Consider the following 16,898-nt stretch of genomic DNA (forward strand, 5'->3'; position numbering starts at 1 on the left):
GCTCCCGCCGCCCCTGTTCGCGCCTCGTATCTTCCACCGGGGGCCACCGAGCCGCGGACGGCGAGTCGGGGGCAGAGGAACTGGCAAAGGCGGGGACCGTGAAGCAGAGGAAAAGCTGGAGCGGCGCTAGTATTTAACCTGAAAGTCTGACCGGCAGCCCGAGGCTCGAACCCCGTACAGCAGCACCGCGGTCGCCTGCTAGGAAAGCACAGCCCCCGGGAACTCCCAAGTCCCGCGCCCAAGTCAGCCAGTACTCGGTGCGCCAGGATCCTTCTGGTGGGGGCAGCGTGGTGCTTCCTGGAAGGTGCGGAGCTTGCGGGACCTGCATTGGCGCCCACCAGAAAAAGTGGGGGCGAGGAAAACAGCCCCGAGCGCAGTGCGAGGCCAGGCTGCCGCCGCCTCCCGCCGCGCCGCCTCCTGCCCTCTCCCGCCGGGTGAGTGCTCGGGTTTCGCTCACCGCCGCGTCTCCGCTGCGCGCGGGGGCGGCTTGGGGGCGCTTGAGGGTCAGCCCGAGAGCCCGGGCGGCGCCCGCGGAAACTCGGCGGCCAGCGGACGCCAGGCGGACAGGTCTGTGGAGTCCATAGCGGGGGACTCTGAGCCCGGAGAGCGTGGGTAGCGGGGTGTTACACTGGTGCCCGGCAGACATGCTTTTGGGCGGGATTTTGGCCAAAAGATAGGAGGCGGGAGCGCCGGGGGGAGCGGGGAGCCGTCCCGGGGGGCGGGCGATAGGGGAGCGGCGGGGAGGGGGGAGGGTCTGGTACAAGCAGGTAGCGCAGCTTCGGCAGCCTGGCGAGTTGGCAGGTAGGGTGGGACTCTCTTGTCAACTCATTGCTTTTAAAACAGACAGTTTGGGAGTGCTGCAGGATAGTCAGGAGCGCTGTGGGAAGGCAAGAGGTGGCCCGGGATGCCGGTGATGGGGGAAGAAAAGAGAAGCCTCGAAAAGCTTGGAGGCAAAATCGCGCTTGGGTTCCTGGTCCTTGCATCTCTCCTGCCTTGAGTGCAAGAGAACACTTTTCTGTTTTAAGACTCGGCTTGGAAGAAAGCCTCCGTCCCAGGGGAGGAGAGGCGTCTGCAGGGGGCCGAGACCGCCGCTACCTGCCCGGTGCGCCCCCCACCCCAGGCGCTCTCGGTTTTGTCCCCCCTTTCTCCCCCGCCCCCACCTCCTTATTGGTGCTGGTTTGCAGCGCTCGGCTCCTGCGCCTTCGCTTCGTGTTTGAATCTGGCTCGCCCCTCCGTATTATGTCTGCACTCCGAAGGAAATTTGGGGACGATTACCAGGTAGTGACCACCTCGTCCAGCGGCTCGGGCTTGCAGCCCCAGGGGCCGGGCCAGGGCCCGCAGCAGCAGCTTGTGCCCAAGAAGAAGCGGCAGCGCTTCGTGGACAAGAACGGCCGGTGCAATGTGCAGCACGGCAACCTGGGCAGCGAGACGAGCCGCTACCTCTCGGACCTCTTCACCACCCTGGTGGACCTCAAGTGGCGCTGGAACCTCTTTATCTTCATCCTCACCTACACCGTGGCCTGGCTCTTCATGGCGTCCATGTGGTGGGTGATCGCCTACACCCGGGGCGACCTGAACAAAGCCCACGTCGGCAACTACACGCCCTGCGTGGCTAATGTCTATAACTTCCCCTCCGCCTTCCTTTTCTTCATCGAGACGGAGGCCACCATAGGCTATGGCTACCGCTACATCACCGACAAGTGCCCCGAGGGCATCATCCTCTTCCTCTTCCAGTCCATCCTGGGCTCCATCGTGGACGCCTTCCTCATCGGCTGCATGTTCATCAAGATGTCCCAGCCCAAGAAGCGCGCGGAGACCCTGATGTTTAGTGAGCACGCGGTGATCTCCATGAGGGACGGAAAACTCACGCTCATGTTCCGGGTGGGCAACCTGCGCAACAGCCACATGGTCTCCGCGCAGATCCGCTGCAAGCTGCTCAAAGTAAGTGTTACCCGCCCCTTCCCCGCCTGGCCACCGCCAACCTTTAAACACGGGAATTAACTCACCTGAGAACCACCCCCCAGCCCCCTAGTCTTACCTATCACAGCAGGTAAAGTTCCTTTTTTGGGTGGGTGGGTGGGGGGTGCTGGAGGATTGGGCAAAGAGAGCGCAGTTGACAGTTCTGTCCTTTTGCCACTCACTCTCATGCTCTTATTTATATTCATCATTCGGATGTGCTTGTATCACTTTCTAGACTAGTAACACTTACGGAGTGGTGTTGGCTCTTGGAGCCCTGAGGTAAATGAGATTTCCGTTCTGCTCCCTACCCTTAGCAGCTCTGCTCTTTAGAGCACTTTTGATTTGTTGTCAATATATTACTCCATTAAACTTGGGGTACTAAAACTGAACAGCTTTTATTTTGAAGATATAGGTGCTGAACTTGCCTCAACTTGCACTTAGGGCTTTTTTTCTTTCTTTCTTTTCCCCCTAATAATACCAGTAGGTGAATTATTCCTCTAGACCCTATAACATTAACTCCATCTGTGGTCATTTTTTAAGAAGCACACAGCCCCGAGAAGCAGTTAATAAAGTGAAAAGAAACAACATCTGGTTCTTTAAAATTTTTATTTTTACTAAATATTTTCCTAGAGAAGTATTCTGTGAAAGCTTGAGTGCTTTTCCTGTAGAGCCTCTTGTTAATTTTATTCTTAATTGCCTGCTTCTATGAAGGCTTTGTCAATTACAGATTTCACTTGAAGCTTTTCAGCATCCATTAAAGAAGATTGCTTCCTACCATCAGCAGTGTAAATGCTAAAACAAATTGCTCATGGAGTGGTTATTAAAGTCAGGTCCATCTAGTCGTTAGAGGGCACCACTACAGACAAGAAGAGAAGCCCAATGCAATCACTCACCCAATTAGAGTCTGGGAATGAGAGATAAAAGCCCAGTTCTCTCTGTGTCATCTTTGTGAGAAATTTGCCTTAGGTAGTTTCCCAATGTTCATAAGTTGAAAAAGATGACCTCAAATAAAACCTTAAAAACTTATCTGAGGTTGCATAGAGAACCATGGCCAGATTCAGAACTTAGCCTTAATAAAAGGAAAATCTGATAAATATTTAAGTTGAGATTTTGCCTTTGAAATTTCAATTTCCACTCTACAAGTATATATCATTTCACACAGCCTCAACTTATGTTGTAGTTAAAAGTGATACAATGTGCTTTAAAAAAGTTTGGCTCTTGTGTCATTTACATTATTCATCTATAAGATGTTCCCCTAATTACTCTTGACCATGTCACTCAGTAAAGTGTTGGAATGAAAGCAGTTCCGTTGTCCTGTCACTCCACATCATATGCATATTTACCATGCTACAGACAGTGAATAAACTAAATTCTGTATAGCATAGTGGAAAAATTTCAACCTGGTTCTGATGTACATGTTCATTAAGATAACCATGAATAAATAATTTGTGTAGATCATATTCTTTATAATTAAACTTCTGTGAACTGCATATAGTTTTTTATTTAACTTAGCATAATGTCTTATTGACCATTGTTTGAACTAAGCGAGCTGTTGGAGCAGGCTAAGGAGTTGGGTTGTAGTCATGTTTATTGCAGTTGTATTTGTTATATGTGCTGTTTTTACAAATAGACCAAAGCATATAATCTCTCTCTTTAGGTTAGGCCTACAGGGAATAGAGGGACACTTTGTTAATATAGTGCAAAGTCTCTGTCAAGGAATCCATGTTTAAGGGTCCCATTGAGATTCTTATTGAAGAGTAGTTTCCCATATTGATTGGTCTATTGGAAATTTAAAATTAGACTTTAAAGGTCATTTATTGCTGTTTTCTAGTTTTTCAAACATATAAAGTCATTTATTAAAACAAATATCTTTTCATGACAACATATTTTAGATATTTTTGGACTTTATTAAATTTTATTTTAACAAGGCCAGAAATAATTAAAATTAATCTACATATCAGTTTTGTTTTGTTTTTGTTTTTGTTTTTGTTTTACAAGGTACAATGAATCGGAAGTACCCAGTTTCTGCAATGGTTCGGGACACTGATAATGACTTGTGTGCCTAAGGCCATGTACCACATATACTCTAAGGAGTGTCCTGATTTAACAAATAAAAGACTTATAGTACTGACAAATTTGGAGCAAGGTGCTATATTAACACAAGGTGACAAAAAACGACATCTAATTAAAATAATAAGTAAATACTCTTATAAAATTCTTTACTTTTGATTTGTTGGGAAGATGTAAGTGCCGGAAGTAAAAGTGATTGACATGTGGTGTCAATTTATATTTAAACAAAATTGTAGTGAAATTCTCGCCTGCTTTTGGCGAAGCAAGAAAGTTAATCAGTGGCAGCTCATTATCCAGCCAGTTAGTGTAGTTTGCTTGAAGTTGATTTTTCCTGTAGCCATGGTACAGCGAATTCTCATAGTTCTTGTTGTTTCCTTAGACTTCTTAAAAAGGAGTTATGTTTTATTAGGGAACTAAAAACATTCAGCAAAATTACAGAGGAGATTTGCCTTTAATAAATTAATCCCATTTTCTCTTAGGGACTGAGATGAAGTGACCTAAAACAGTCAACTATATTTTTAAAAGAGAAGCTATACCAAAATCTTAAAGTAATAATATTTTGATATTTGTCTTATACATTCTTCTTATTAAATATATTACATATATTCAGTTTGCTCTTTTAACCCATTTGACATTTTAAATGTGAGATTTATGTATCTTTAATACAGAGAAATATATAGAAAATATAGAAATATATAGAAATCTAGAAATATATAGAAAAAACATATTTAATGATAGTAATCACGGTCTATATTTCTTCCTGTTACCTAATTTAATTTTATTTATATTTTTCTATTGCTGTTTTCTTATTTGCTGAATAAAAGCTCATTTATCAGTATTAATATGAGTTCTATATAATGATTATAAAGCACTTTCTACTCTTGGAAAGACAGTAAGAACATGGATATGGCTTTCTAATCCTTTCTACTATGAAATTTTCCATGCATATTTCTTTTGAATTCTCTAAGTTTTGTTGGAAGTTTTTTTGGTAACTTTTCTGCCTAGTTTTTAATTATATTATTCACTTATATAAAAGCAAATTTTATTTCAACTCAATTCTTGTCTCAAGAATTGTCTTGCAGATATTGGAATTTACTTCGATATTCAAATATAGATCTTCCAACTTTATGCCTGGAGTGGTCAGTCATTTTTCTACTAAAAAGGCAAGCAGATTAAACAAAAATTAAAGGCTAGAATTTGAAGTTATTCTTTAAATTTATAATTTTATTATAAATATAGCTGTAGAAAGCTCTTTTAAGATGAATAGTCTTTCTCTTTTCGTCCTCTCATCCTCATGTTGATATTTTATTTGAATTTTCAATTTATTTTAGTTGTCTTCTTTTTTTTTTTTAACCTAGAATATAGGGACTAATGAATAACATAGTCATGTTAAGTTACTATCTCATCCAGTTGAAAGTTTCAATAAAAATGCCGGGATTAGGGAGTTGAGACTAATGACAGAGACGTTGGATGACAGAGACGTTGGACTCTGTAATTTAGTATCGAGTTTAAAAGATTTGGAGATCTCACTCTTTTGTACAAATCTAATATTAATGGTTGACTGCCCTAGACTTACATCTTGTTAAGGGAAGATTTACATAATCTGCTTTGATACATTGTTCAAGAATTTACAATCTTATTATCCAGAAGCCATTATATAAATATATATAGATAAATTTTTCTTATGGAAGTATAATTTTATTGCTTTATATTTTTATTCATTGTGAATAGTCATCCTCTTTCTTTCCTAGGAGGTCAGCTATGCAACCCTTAGCTTTTATGTATTGAAAGGTAGTGGTTTATAGTCATCTTCTAATGTATCACATACATTATTTTTGTGCTCCTCTTTATTATTCTCCATTTTGGATACTCAAAATTGGATGTTATCTGGTTTCCTCATAGGAAGGTGATCAAGTACAGATGCAATAAAAAACAAAATTGCTGTCTGCAAATACAATAAGCTCTTCATCCTCTTCGTATGTCCTAACATTTTGTTAATACTTTAACCTTAATCCTTTAATGATTCCTGGACCACATGATTTCTGAATTTTTTTCATATATTTATTAGTTTGTCTTCATTCCATAGCTTGCACTTAAATGCAATTATGTTTTTGACTCTCTATGACCTTATTTTGTATGACTGACTCTTTTCATCAGTTGATCTTGGCCAATTTGCACTTTACTTTTACTCTTGAGATAATTAGTTACCTCCTTTAAAAAAAAAGTAAACTCACAAGTGAATATCTATTAAAAAACTGTTCTTCTGAACATCATACAAGCTGTAGTAAACAAGGATTCTAAGACCAAGTACCCCAGAACTCTTGGGGCTAGATCCCATAATGGCTGGTGAGTTTCTTAAGTGGATTCATTATATCTTTTAAAAAAAACACAGTTCCTATTTAGGCTAGCTTTCTTTTCTCTGACACAAGTACAGTAATTATCCAGTAGGTATAAAACTTGGGTTCTTTTAAAAATCTATAATGAGTATTCTTTTTTAAATAGTAGTAATAGGTTGTTTTGTTTTTTATTTTTACTATTGTACCTGAAAAGTACAGGGTGGCTTGTGCTCAGGGGAGTACAGTGTGAACAGAAATAAGGGGCATAAAGACCCACAGATAAACAGCAGTAGGTAAGAACAAGTGATAAGAAGAAGCAGGGAAAAGCATTTGATGGATTTGAGAGAGTTTGATGAGTAGGAGGGGAATGTGCAAGAAGGGGTACAAATCCTGTCCACAGTTATTATAAATTCCATAAAAGGCCCGCAAGGAATTATAAAGCTGTTCTTTCGTGTGAATGGTATAAAAGCCTCACATAATTTATTACAAGATAAATTACATTCCATTCTATAAGGTATTTTCTTTTCATAAAAATGAACATATTTTTATGGGATAATTAGCTTGGCAGTAAAAATCTTTGTTTTAGATTTGATGTTGGTCGTATTTTTTCACCTGAATATTCATGGATTTCACACTTAAGGGGTCAAAAGAAATGTGCAATTTAATTGTAGCAGTCCCGATAAAATTTAGGTCTAAACTCTTCCCTACCTGACTGTAATTTTGGTCTGAGTGCCAAAGCTGTTTCCATAACTGTTTTGAGTCGCAGGGCATTTTTGTTCCTTATCCTGATAACTGCTTTTGGCTTATTTCTTAATTTTAGCTTCTAGATAGTACTCTGACATCATTCCATGTGATTGTCTTTCTGACTTCAGTATATATTCAGCATAGACATATTGGACATTAAAAGAGGAGAAGTGAAATTACAGATAAAATGGTGGAGCGGTGGCAGGCAAGAATGGCTAGCCCTCTCCGTCTTAGCCTCCTTTTCTTTCTTTTTCTTTCCTGACCACTGGCCCTCAGCGACCCTTTCCAGTGGACGCTTGTAGTAGGTGGTGGGGAGTGGATCAAGCCTTAGAATATGATAAAGGGACATCTCATGAGTCAGATGTTACTGGTTACATGTTTTATTCAAAATTCCCCAAGCCTCCCTCTGAGCTAGGAAAGAGCACAATGGTTATAATTAGAACACAGTGAGGGTTAGAGAGATGAGAGAAAGGTAGCAAAGAGATTGATTGTATTGGTGAAGTGTGTCCCAGCTGAATACATGTGGACAACTGGTCACAAATCTCCCAGAAGGAGGATAGCCAAATGTGGATGTACTTATGCCAGGACGGTGCTAAATGTGTATCCCAGAGTTGTGTGTGTCTTTGGATGTGTACCCAACAATCTTTCATCTGTAATATGAACACTGTTTGTCTGTAAAGTACATGACCATGATAGTCCTTTCCAGGCAGCTGGGACTTTTGATTGTTTTTCCACCTATAGTCAGAATGGTAATTGATTATCTTGTAGACCTTTTTGGACTCTAAGGGAGTTCAGAGTCATTTGGCGTTAGCTGCTTCTTTGAAATTAGCACATACGACTATAAAATGAGGCACAAGCCTTAAGTTCCACACATACCCATTTGCATATAATTAAAATGTGAATAATAGAAATACTACTTTTAAATAGCAATATTTTCATTATGAAGAATAACTTAGAAATTATTGCCACAACCTAAATTGTACAAAATCATTTCAAAAATCCATGATGTTCTAATTATGATTAAATTTTTGAACAGTAAATTTAAATTAAATAAACTTTAAGCCTTAGATATCCTTGGTTTTTCTCTTAACTCTCAGAATTTGCTATAATGCAATCAACCACAAAGGCTTTAAAATGGCGGAAAAATCTTTATTTCCTTCCCTAAATTCCATTGCAATTGAAAATAAAAGTTGTATGGAAGTCATTTTCAGGTCATAGTTTTTTCAAATTATTTTCTAAATTTTTAAGAATTACCAATTTTCCGTGAACTGTTTTTCCTTCCACTTCTTTTCCACTTTCTTATTCATTCAGTAGTTTTATGGTTCTAAACAATTGTTTAATTAAACAGAAGTTAACCTTAGTTATCAGCTTTTTAGAAATTTAAATAATTTACTGCATCAATCTTAACCTTTAGCAATTGTTTTGAATTATTGTTGATCTAGACCATATCTATTTACACATTTTTATCTAGGAAATGATCATGGTTCTGTGTTCACTTTGGAATTAGGAGGTTCATAGAGCTAAAGGAGATAATGTGCACCATCAACAAACTGCTCTATTAATGAAAAATTTCTTATTATATTGTAATTCTTAAGATGACATAATAAAGAAAGATTAGATGGGTTTTTATCTAAAAATTTTCTGCCTATTATCAAAATTTCTGGGTGAAATATGGTGGTTGGTAGCAAAATAAGAGAATTAGAAACTGATGGAATATCATTGCTACTGATTTATTATCTACTCAAGGTACCGATCACAGTTTAATTTTATAAAGGCACATACATATCTCCTCTTTTTCCTTTCTGTCTTTCCTTTTACTGTACATGTGTATATCACGGTTCCTTGAACAAAAGTTCTCTCATCGTACTTATACAAGTCAAGAGACTTAAAACTATGGTAGACTTGTTTTCCCTTTTGCTCCAGAAAATCTCTGGAATTGCACCAGAATTAGAAAAGCCTAGATTAGAATTCCTTGTAAGCCTAGAGTAGAATGTGTATGCTTCTGAAAATGTGTTTGGTAGGCATATGTAGGTTTCTGGAACATCGTTATGTATTTGGCTGAGGACTGATAGATAACCTTACTGTAGCCAGGAGCAAAGACTTCAAACAATTCCAGTGCTCCAGGCACCTGCCACACTAAAACTATGCCCTTCATTTCTCTAAATAGAAAGAGCTTTCTGTTTAGTTCACAGCGATTAATAGGCTTCCCAGCCTATTACAGAGTCAGAGAAGCAAGCAAAAATCAGGGAGGCAAGCATATTGATAGTTGAAATATTTGATGGCTTAACACAAAGAAAGAAGACCTGAAAGATAAAATTGTGGGTCTATGTAGTGTCTCGGAGTCGTTTAAAGAAAGGTTCCATTAGATAGTACCCATAGGAAAATAATTTTCAATGAATATGTAGGGAATTTCACTTATCTGAAAAATATGTAAGCTTGGAAAACATCTTTCCAAAAAATGAAGTATTATTACTTTCCCTATAGTGTCACATAATAGGTATAGTTGTCAACTTTATTTCTGCCAAGACTTGGATAGGATGTAAAGCATTTTGGAGAGGAACACAGATACAATTTTGAGTATATAGAACAAATTTTAAGAAGGTATACAGAGTTTGAATGGAGCATATCCATGCATGTTTAAGTCTAAATTACCTATACATGAATTAACTGCTTTGCTAAAAATAAAATATTTCTTTTTCTGGCTTGGCATTCTCCTGATAGGCTGCCTGTTTCTAGGCCACTTCTTCTTTTCATGGGTTGTTGAATGATCAGGGAATATAAAAGTTAATAGCTTACTCTAAAGCTTGTTAGAACGAGGCACAGGTATAAATAACAAATTTGGTTTTGGGGTACATATATAATCATTAGAAAAAAATATCTTCTTTGGGGAAAATGACTTCTAAATAAAGGAGAAATTGAGTTTTTAAAGAATTATCTTTTTGAACACTTTCATTTAGTGCAGAAAGCGAACTTAGAGTAGTTGAACAACCTAAATTCTATTCATTAATTATAAACATTAGAATACCACCTTGTGTTTATATAGCACCTGTTTCTCAGTAGATGAGAGAACAATGACACAGGTCTTTTGTTTTTATTTATTTTTGTTTTGTTTCTGGCTTTTATTTTGTTATATTAATCAATACTTGTACAACTGTGTAGTTGGATGCTGGTCACATCCATATTTTGCTAATTTGAGAAAAGGTTTAGAAACCTAGGTGACTTCTACTGGCTCACAAATGCCTAGTTTTCTCCAGCATTGATTGTTAGAGCTGCTCTTTTCATTTTTCACCATCAGGTTTTCCGTGGATTTTTCTTTCTTGTCGGTAATCATTTTCTTCTTCTTTTTTTTTTAAATCACCTACTCATAAGCCAGAGAAGAAAAATAGTCTAAATATTTTCATGGGATTTTTTCCTACACAAATGAAATTCCTGAGTATCACTAGTTACAAAGTAGCCTCTCTAATTGACTAATTCTGCTGTTGATGCTCATTGTAGCAATTGCTGCTGTAGCAATCCACCACCAACGTGAAACTCTTGGTTCTGTTGAGCCATTGAGGACATCTTACTAAACCACGTTTCTCAGTGTTTTCAGACTCATTTATTCCACAAAAAAGCCAAGTATTTCTTGGAACCCCAAGAGTAAGGATTTTGTCTTCAAACTGCTGCTTCATTGGATAGACTAGTCTTACAGATTCTGTTTATTAAATTAGCTTTGCAAAGAGTCTGTTAAAATATGCTGGATTCTTCCAAGCCCCATTTGACCAACAGCAAGGGCCTCCCCCCCATACATTTTTCGGTATGCAACTCCTTAACACAGCCCTTATTTAACCAGCTTCATCAAATAAATTAAACTTAAATATTTGTTTGTACATGATCCTTATAGGTAACAGATATGGAAAATAAAATACAAATGCATAGAAACAAAAGATAAGTTTACTTCAATGGTTTGCTAATGGGTAATAGTCATATTTAATTTTCTTTCAGATTTTAGCCTGCAAGCAGTTTATTGAGTAAAGTTTTACAGTGATTTATACTGCTACTGAATGCTGCTACCTTAGGAAAGTTTTAGTAAACCATAAGGTTATTCAATATAGATATTTTAACTTGCATTTTGATTTAAAAAGTTCAGTTTAGTACAGTTTTTCACTAAGTTTTAAAATTCATAAAATAAATAGAGAAGTAAACAACTTTAATGCAGTTTATTATTGGGAGTTTGAAAGCCATTAGCTAACAGCATCTGTCTTTTATTTTTATTCTGTGAGCTGTTATGTACATAACCATAATTTAATATAACATCTTCACTCTTCTATTCCAGCTTATATCTATTTATTACTTATTAAAAGTCCTGAGAAAATAAATGTTTGTGCTTTGCTTGGTAATAATGCAGCAAATCTCTTCTTAAATCATGATCAACCTTTTTTAGCTTTAACAAACTCCGTGAGAATTGACTACTTATTTGCTTTATGAGGAAAAAAATCTGGCATGCAGTGAGTTATCATGCAGTGATTTATGTCAAGCAGTGGCCCATGTACACTTAGTTCCACAGTTTGTGCTAACAGCCATTGTTGGACCAGGCATTTCTCCAAAGTTCACCAGTTAGGGAAAGATAATTATAGTAAGTCGCATATTATAAATAATGCATGTATGTTCCGCATGAGCTACGTGGGATTTCGGCCCATTTGCTAGAACATAGCTGCATAATGATTTGTTTGGATTTTGTTGCAGATGATTGATAGTGCAGAACGTTGGCAATGATGTAAATTACTGTTGGGCTGCCTTGAAAATTTCAGTATAAGTGGTGATTTCTTCTCTTTTTCTGTGTGCTTGTCTAGTCTCGGCAGACACCTGAGGGTGAGTTCCTCCCCCTTGATCAACTTGAACTGGATGTAGGTTTTAGTACAGGGGCAGATCAACTTTTTCTTGTTTCCCCCCTCACGATTTGCCACGTGATCGATGCCAAAAGCCCCTTTTATGACCTATCCCAGCGAAGCATGCAAACTGAACAGTTCGAGATTGTCGTCATCCTAGAAGGCATTGTGGAAACAACTGGTAAGTAAAAACATAGATATGCCATCAAGTTTCTTTATTCCGTAATGACATTATATTGTATACACAGTACCTGTCATGAATTGGGATAAATGTCTCAGTCCACAATAATGAAAGTAATGACTTGCCTCTTATTTCTTTATAACATTACATTGATACTACTTTGAAAATGAAGATTAACTGTTGTGATGATTGCATATGTAACGTTAATTCAGGAACAATCACTGCAAGAGAAAAAAAAGGAAACTGAGATGACTCCTTAGAAATTATTATGATGTTCTATTTTAATTACAAACTTGGATTTCCTATAATCATATTTTTTCTTTAAAGGTTAAAATACATCCAGTGTAATTAGTGAGCAGCCTAAGCTCAGTGTGCATATTCTTGCCTTGGGGCTAGTGATTCGGAATGTCATTGACAAATCTTTGATATGCTGCTATGTGCAACCTCAGTGGAAAATTCCCTGTGTGTGTGCGCGCGTGTGTGCTAAAGCAGCGTTTTAATTTCAAAGTGGGTCAAAGTAGATTTCCCCAGCTGAAGTTTGACCAAAAATATTTTTTAAAAGAGATTTTTCTTCCCTTTTTGCTTTGGTGTAGCTACATACTGTGTGTTATTCCTTAAGTTGCAGTATAACATTGGCATGCCCCAAATACACAGAATTTGCTACTCTCTGAGGAGAATAAGGTTGTCAAAGGAAAAAAACAATAAATCAGAGTATATTATTTGGGGCCTGAGCATTGCTTAGTTGGTTTGGAACCTGCTAGGTGCCTGAGACTAATAATATAGTATCGACATAATGATATACGTATATGTATGTGTATGTGTGTGTCTTGGATTTTACTCTTTCTGCAAGTAATGAGAAAGCAAGAAATATTTTAACTCTCAAACTTTTTTCTACCAATATCACTTCAACAATCTTAAAATAGTAGCTATTATGTATAAACTATAGCACTATTGAAAGTAACATTGACAGTAATTAGGTTAGTATTTGTAATAGATTAGAGTATTCGAGTATTAGTAATAGATATATTCAAGCTTTATACCAGGTGGGGGATGTTACATAATCAGTGATCTCTCACCCTGATATAAAGCTTTCTCCAAGGAGCAGGGGGAGGCAGGCCACTGTAATTTTTCTACACCTGTCACATAGTACCTATTTGAAATTTAGGCAAGATACTTATTAAGCTTTTTTTCTTTCTCTTTAAAGTGAGAATGATGTAATAACCATCTCAAAGCTGCTTGTCATATTACTATTATTTTATTATTATTAGTGCTTCAGTTTAAAAATTAATATTTTTAAGGCTAGTGAGTAAAGATTTAACTCATCAGTCTATATCTGAAATTTGATTTCTGTGGATTATTTTATGGTTTAAATCCTCCATTCAGTTTTTTAACTTTAAATTTAAATGATGCCATAGTGTGTTTCTAAAATATCATATCTTGATAAAGAATGAAACCAGTTTACATAGCCTTTTAGGTCAAGAAATCTTTACATTAAATTTCAATTTTATTCATCTCATTTACTGAAGTAATAATATATTGTTAGAACTTAAAGAGCAGATGTTGCAAATTTTTATTGATTTGTTTCTTATAGCATATGGTTTTATCTTTGACGTACCTACTTATAATTTACCAATTGCTTATTATTATTCTAAACATTGACATGAGTGAAGTTTCTGTTTCACTTGACAGCCCTCGAAATCTTTCATTAATTTGTTCTATCTGTCCATATTTCCTGTTTTTCCCTGGTTTGTATTTCTTAAGAATGAAAACATTCTCCTACAAAATCACTGTGCAATTAAGAAAAGAATCAGGAAATTTAACAATGATACAATGTTACCATTTAGCTCATATTCTATGTTCAAATTTCATCAGTTATCCTAGTAATTTCCACCATAGCTATTTTTTTCCCCATGGTTCAACATCCACTTAAGGATTATGCCCTTCATTTGTTTACTTGTCTTTTCAGTCTCAAGATGGAATAGTTCTTCAACCTTACTTTGTGTTTTTGCTTGAGATACTTGAAAAGTACAGGCCAGGTATTTTGTAGAATGTCTCTCAATTTGGATTTGTCTGAGGTTTCCTTTTTCATTAATTCTTTTGATTTTTCACTTCTACATGGGCATCTTAAGGGAATATTGAAGCAGCTTATTTTTAAATTTACCGACGTGTTCTTGACGTTGACTGATATGACTTCATATTTCAGAGGATCATGGTTAGTAAATAATGTCCTACATAAGGTCATTAGGAGTTTTGTGACATTAAATTATTCATTAGGAGTGTAGATTTTATTTTAACATTTCCTCCTCCCTCCTTTTTTTTTTTTTTTAAACAATGAACTGGCAGAGTATACTTTCCATGGAAAATGTGAAAACTTGCCTAGAGACTGAATTTCTTATTTAGAGATTGCCTTTTATGGAGAAGAGATTAAAGTCCGCTTCCTCTTAACCTCTTAATTAACCCTGTTTTCTAGATCTAATATAGCAAGACAAACAGCAAAAACATTACTCATAATTTATAGAATTTATTTTGTGGAAAATTTATCTGACATTTTGTTTGTGTATATGTCCTAACTAATTAAATCCCACACTGTTCAAACTCTGTAAAATCTGTCTATATTTCCAGAGCTCCCTGAGCCTGGTAAAAATTTTTTATGTCCGTGTAATCATTTAAAATTTTACTGAGATTTATTTAGATTCTCCTTTAAAGATTTTTCCTCCTTTATCCTTCCATTCACAATAAATTTTACTTTCTTATAATATTTATTGCTTAGAATAAGACAGATGTGATCTTTTGGATTGTATTGAGACAGCAATAGTACCATTTTTCCTGTCAAGTTTTTTGGTACGCAGAAATAAACATTTACTTGATGTAACTTTCCATCATATTTAGCATTAAAATACTAAGTTTTTATTATTCATTCATTCGTTAGGCAAGTCATTGAATGAATGCTGTCTGCTGGGAAGTATTTGAACAAGATAGGCAGAATCCCTCTCCCCATGGGGGTTGTATTCTAACTGGAGGAGGCAGACTGCAAAAAAAAAAAAAAATATATATATATATATATATATATATATATATATATGCAAGATATTATCAGATAATAATGTGTCAGGAATAAAAACCAAAACAAAACAAGGTGATGGGATAAAGAGTGTATCCCAGGCTACTTTAGGTTGATGGTTAGTGAAGGTCTCTTTGAGGAGGTGACACCTAAGCAGAGACCTGACTGTCAAGAAGCAACTCCTGGAGCCATCTGTGGGGAGAACAAGGCAGGCAGGGTGAAAGCTGGTTCAAGGGCTCAGAGTTGGGGAGCAGCTTGACTTATTCCACTGAAAGAAGGCAGACGTGGTCGGAGCAGAGTGAACAATGTGGAGAGTCGGGCGAGGAGAAGTCAGAAAAGTGGAGGGACCATCTCTGTACTACCGATGATTTTATGGCACCAAGAGGAAGTGTTGAGATTTGATAAAAAAGCAAAACCTGTATTTATATGAAAGTAATAATTTAGTAATCTCAAACTGTATATCACAAAAAAAGCCACACTTGTTTTTGTAGTGGGTGGCATGTAGTTTATTTAAAAATGAGTGACCCTAATGTCTTGAAAATATGTGAAACTTTAGACAGTTACCACTTTTGTATTAATGGTAATACTCACCCTATCCCCACCCCTGCAAAACACACACACACACACACACACACACACACACACACACACACACACACAAACACAATTGCTGGTTCCACCACAGTCCTCTAATAAGAATCTTCTGATCTCATTTAGTTTTTGCTTCTTCTCATTTCTGTAGCCTCAGCAGGAGTGGTGGTGGTGGGAGTGTGTGAGAAATTGGAAGCTTTCTAATTTCCTTGAAAGTTTCAGCTTTCAGCTCAGGACTCACAATAATTACTTTCCCCCCTTCCTTGGAAATACTCCTCAGTGATCAGACTCAGGGACTGTTGCCCTCCTTGCTTCAAATGAGTTGGATTTTCACTCCCAACAAGGAACACAAGATTTCCCTCTTCATTACTAACCTTTGCTTCTTTGCTCATCCAGCAAATTCCTAAACATAGGTTACCTCTAATTCTTGCTCTCTTTGCTTCTTCCCCCAGGAGAGAGAGCACTGCTAGAGGCAAACAGCATTGCAGACTTGGCTCATTAGGACTCGATGCTTTCAAGCTTCAATCTGCTCTCTGCTGCTATTTGGTAGTCTTTTTAATTGTCTTTTCTCTACTCCCCAGCTCTCTCCCCTTGGGACCTTCTCTCTCTTTCCATGCCCCCAGTCCCAGCTGTCCTGTCCCTTCCTTGGCATATCATCTCTCTACCTATTCTATCGAAAAGAAGTAACACTTCAATATTTATACATTTTTTAACTCTTTTTCTTCTTTTCTCATAGTTATCTTCTCTTTCTCTTTCCTGGTGTCTGTGGGGAAAGTGTCCTTATTTTCCAAAACCATCCCCTTTATAGCTATTATGTTTTCCACACCACCTGTGACGCAAGCGCCAGTACTTACCATACACAACACCTAAAGTCCCATTGGCTCTAGTTGCTCTCAAACATTTCCAAGTCTTTCCTCATGAAAAAATACAAAACCCTTATATTTATCCCTTTATATTCAAGGTTCTTCCTGGGATTCAGAGACATCACATTCTCCCTCTCTTTTTCTGTTTCTTCCAATTTATGTTTTCCAATTGTTCCTTATATCCTGCATCGCTACCCCTTCTTACTCCTCCTCTCTCCTGTAAAT

At 37.5% G+C, this 16,898-nt stretch overlaps 1 protein-coding gene across 1 annotated transcript in view; it reads left to right on the top strand.

Annotated features, from left to right (window-relative positions):
• Nucleotides 1-827: 827 nt before the first annotated feature.
• The window catches only part of KCNJ3 (potassium inwardly rectifying channel subfamily J member 3), a 150,714-nt gene continuing 134,643 nt past the window's right edge, over nt 828-16,898 (top strand). The window contains exons 1-2 of the mRNA XM_058548999.1: nt 828-1,941; nt 11,942-12,158. Of these exons, the coding sequence (XP_058404982.1) occupies nt 1,240-1,941; nt 11,942-12,158 (919 nt within the window). The 5' untranslated portion in view covers nt 828-1,239. The remainder of the gene's footprint in view (nt 1,942-11,941; nt 12,159-16,898) is intronic.

Source organism: Diceros bicornis, chromosome 10 (genome assembly GCF_020826845.1).
Source record: "Diceros bicornis minor isolate mBicDic1 chromosome 10, mDicBic1.mat.cur, whole genome shotgun sequence".
Taxonomy (NCBI): Eukaryota; Metazoa; Chordata; class Mammalia; order Perissodactyla; family Rhinocerotidae; genus Diceros; species Diceros bicornis.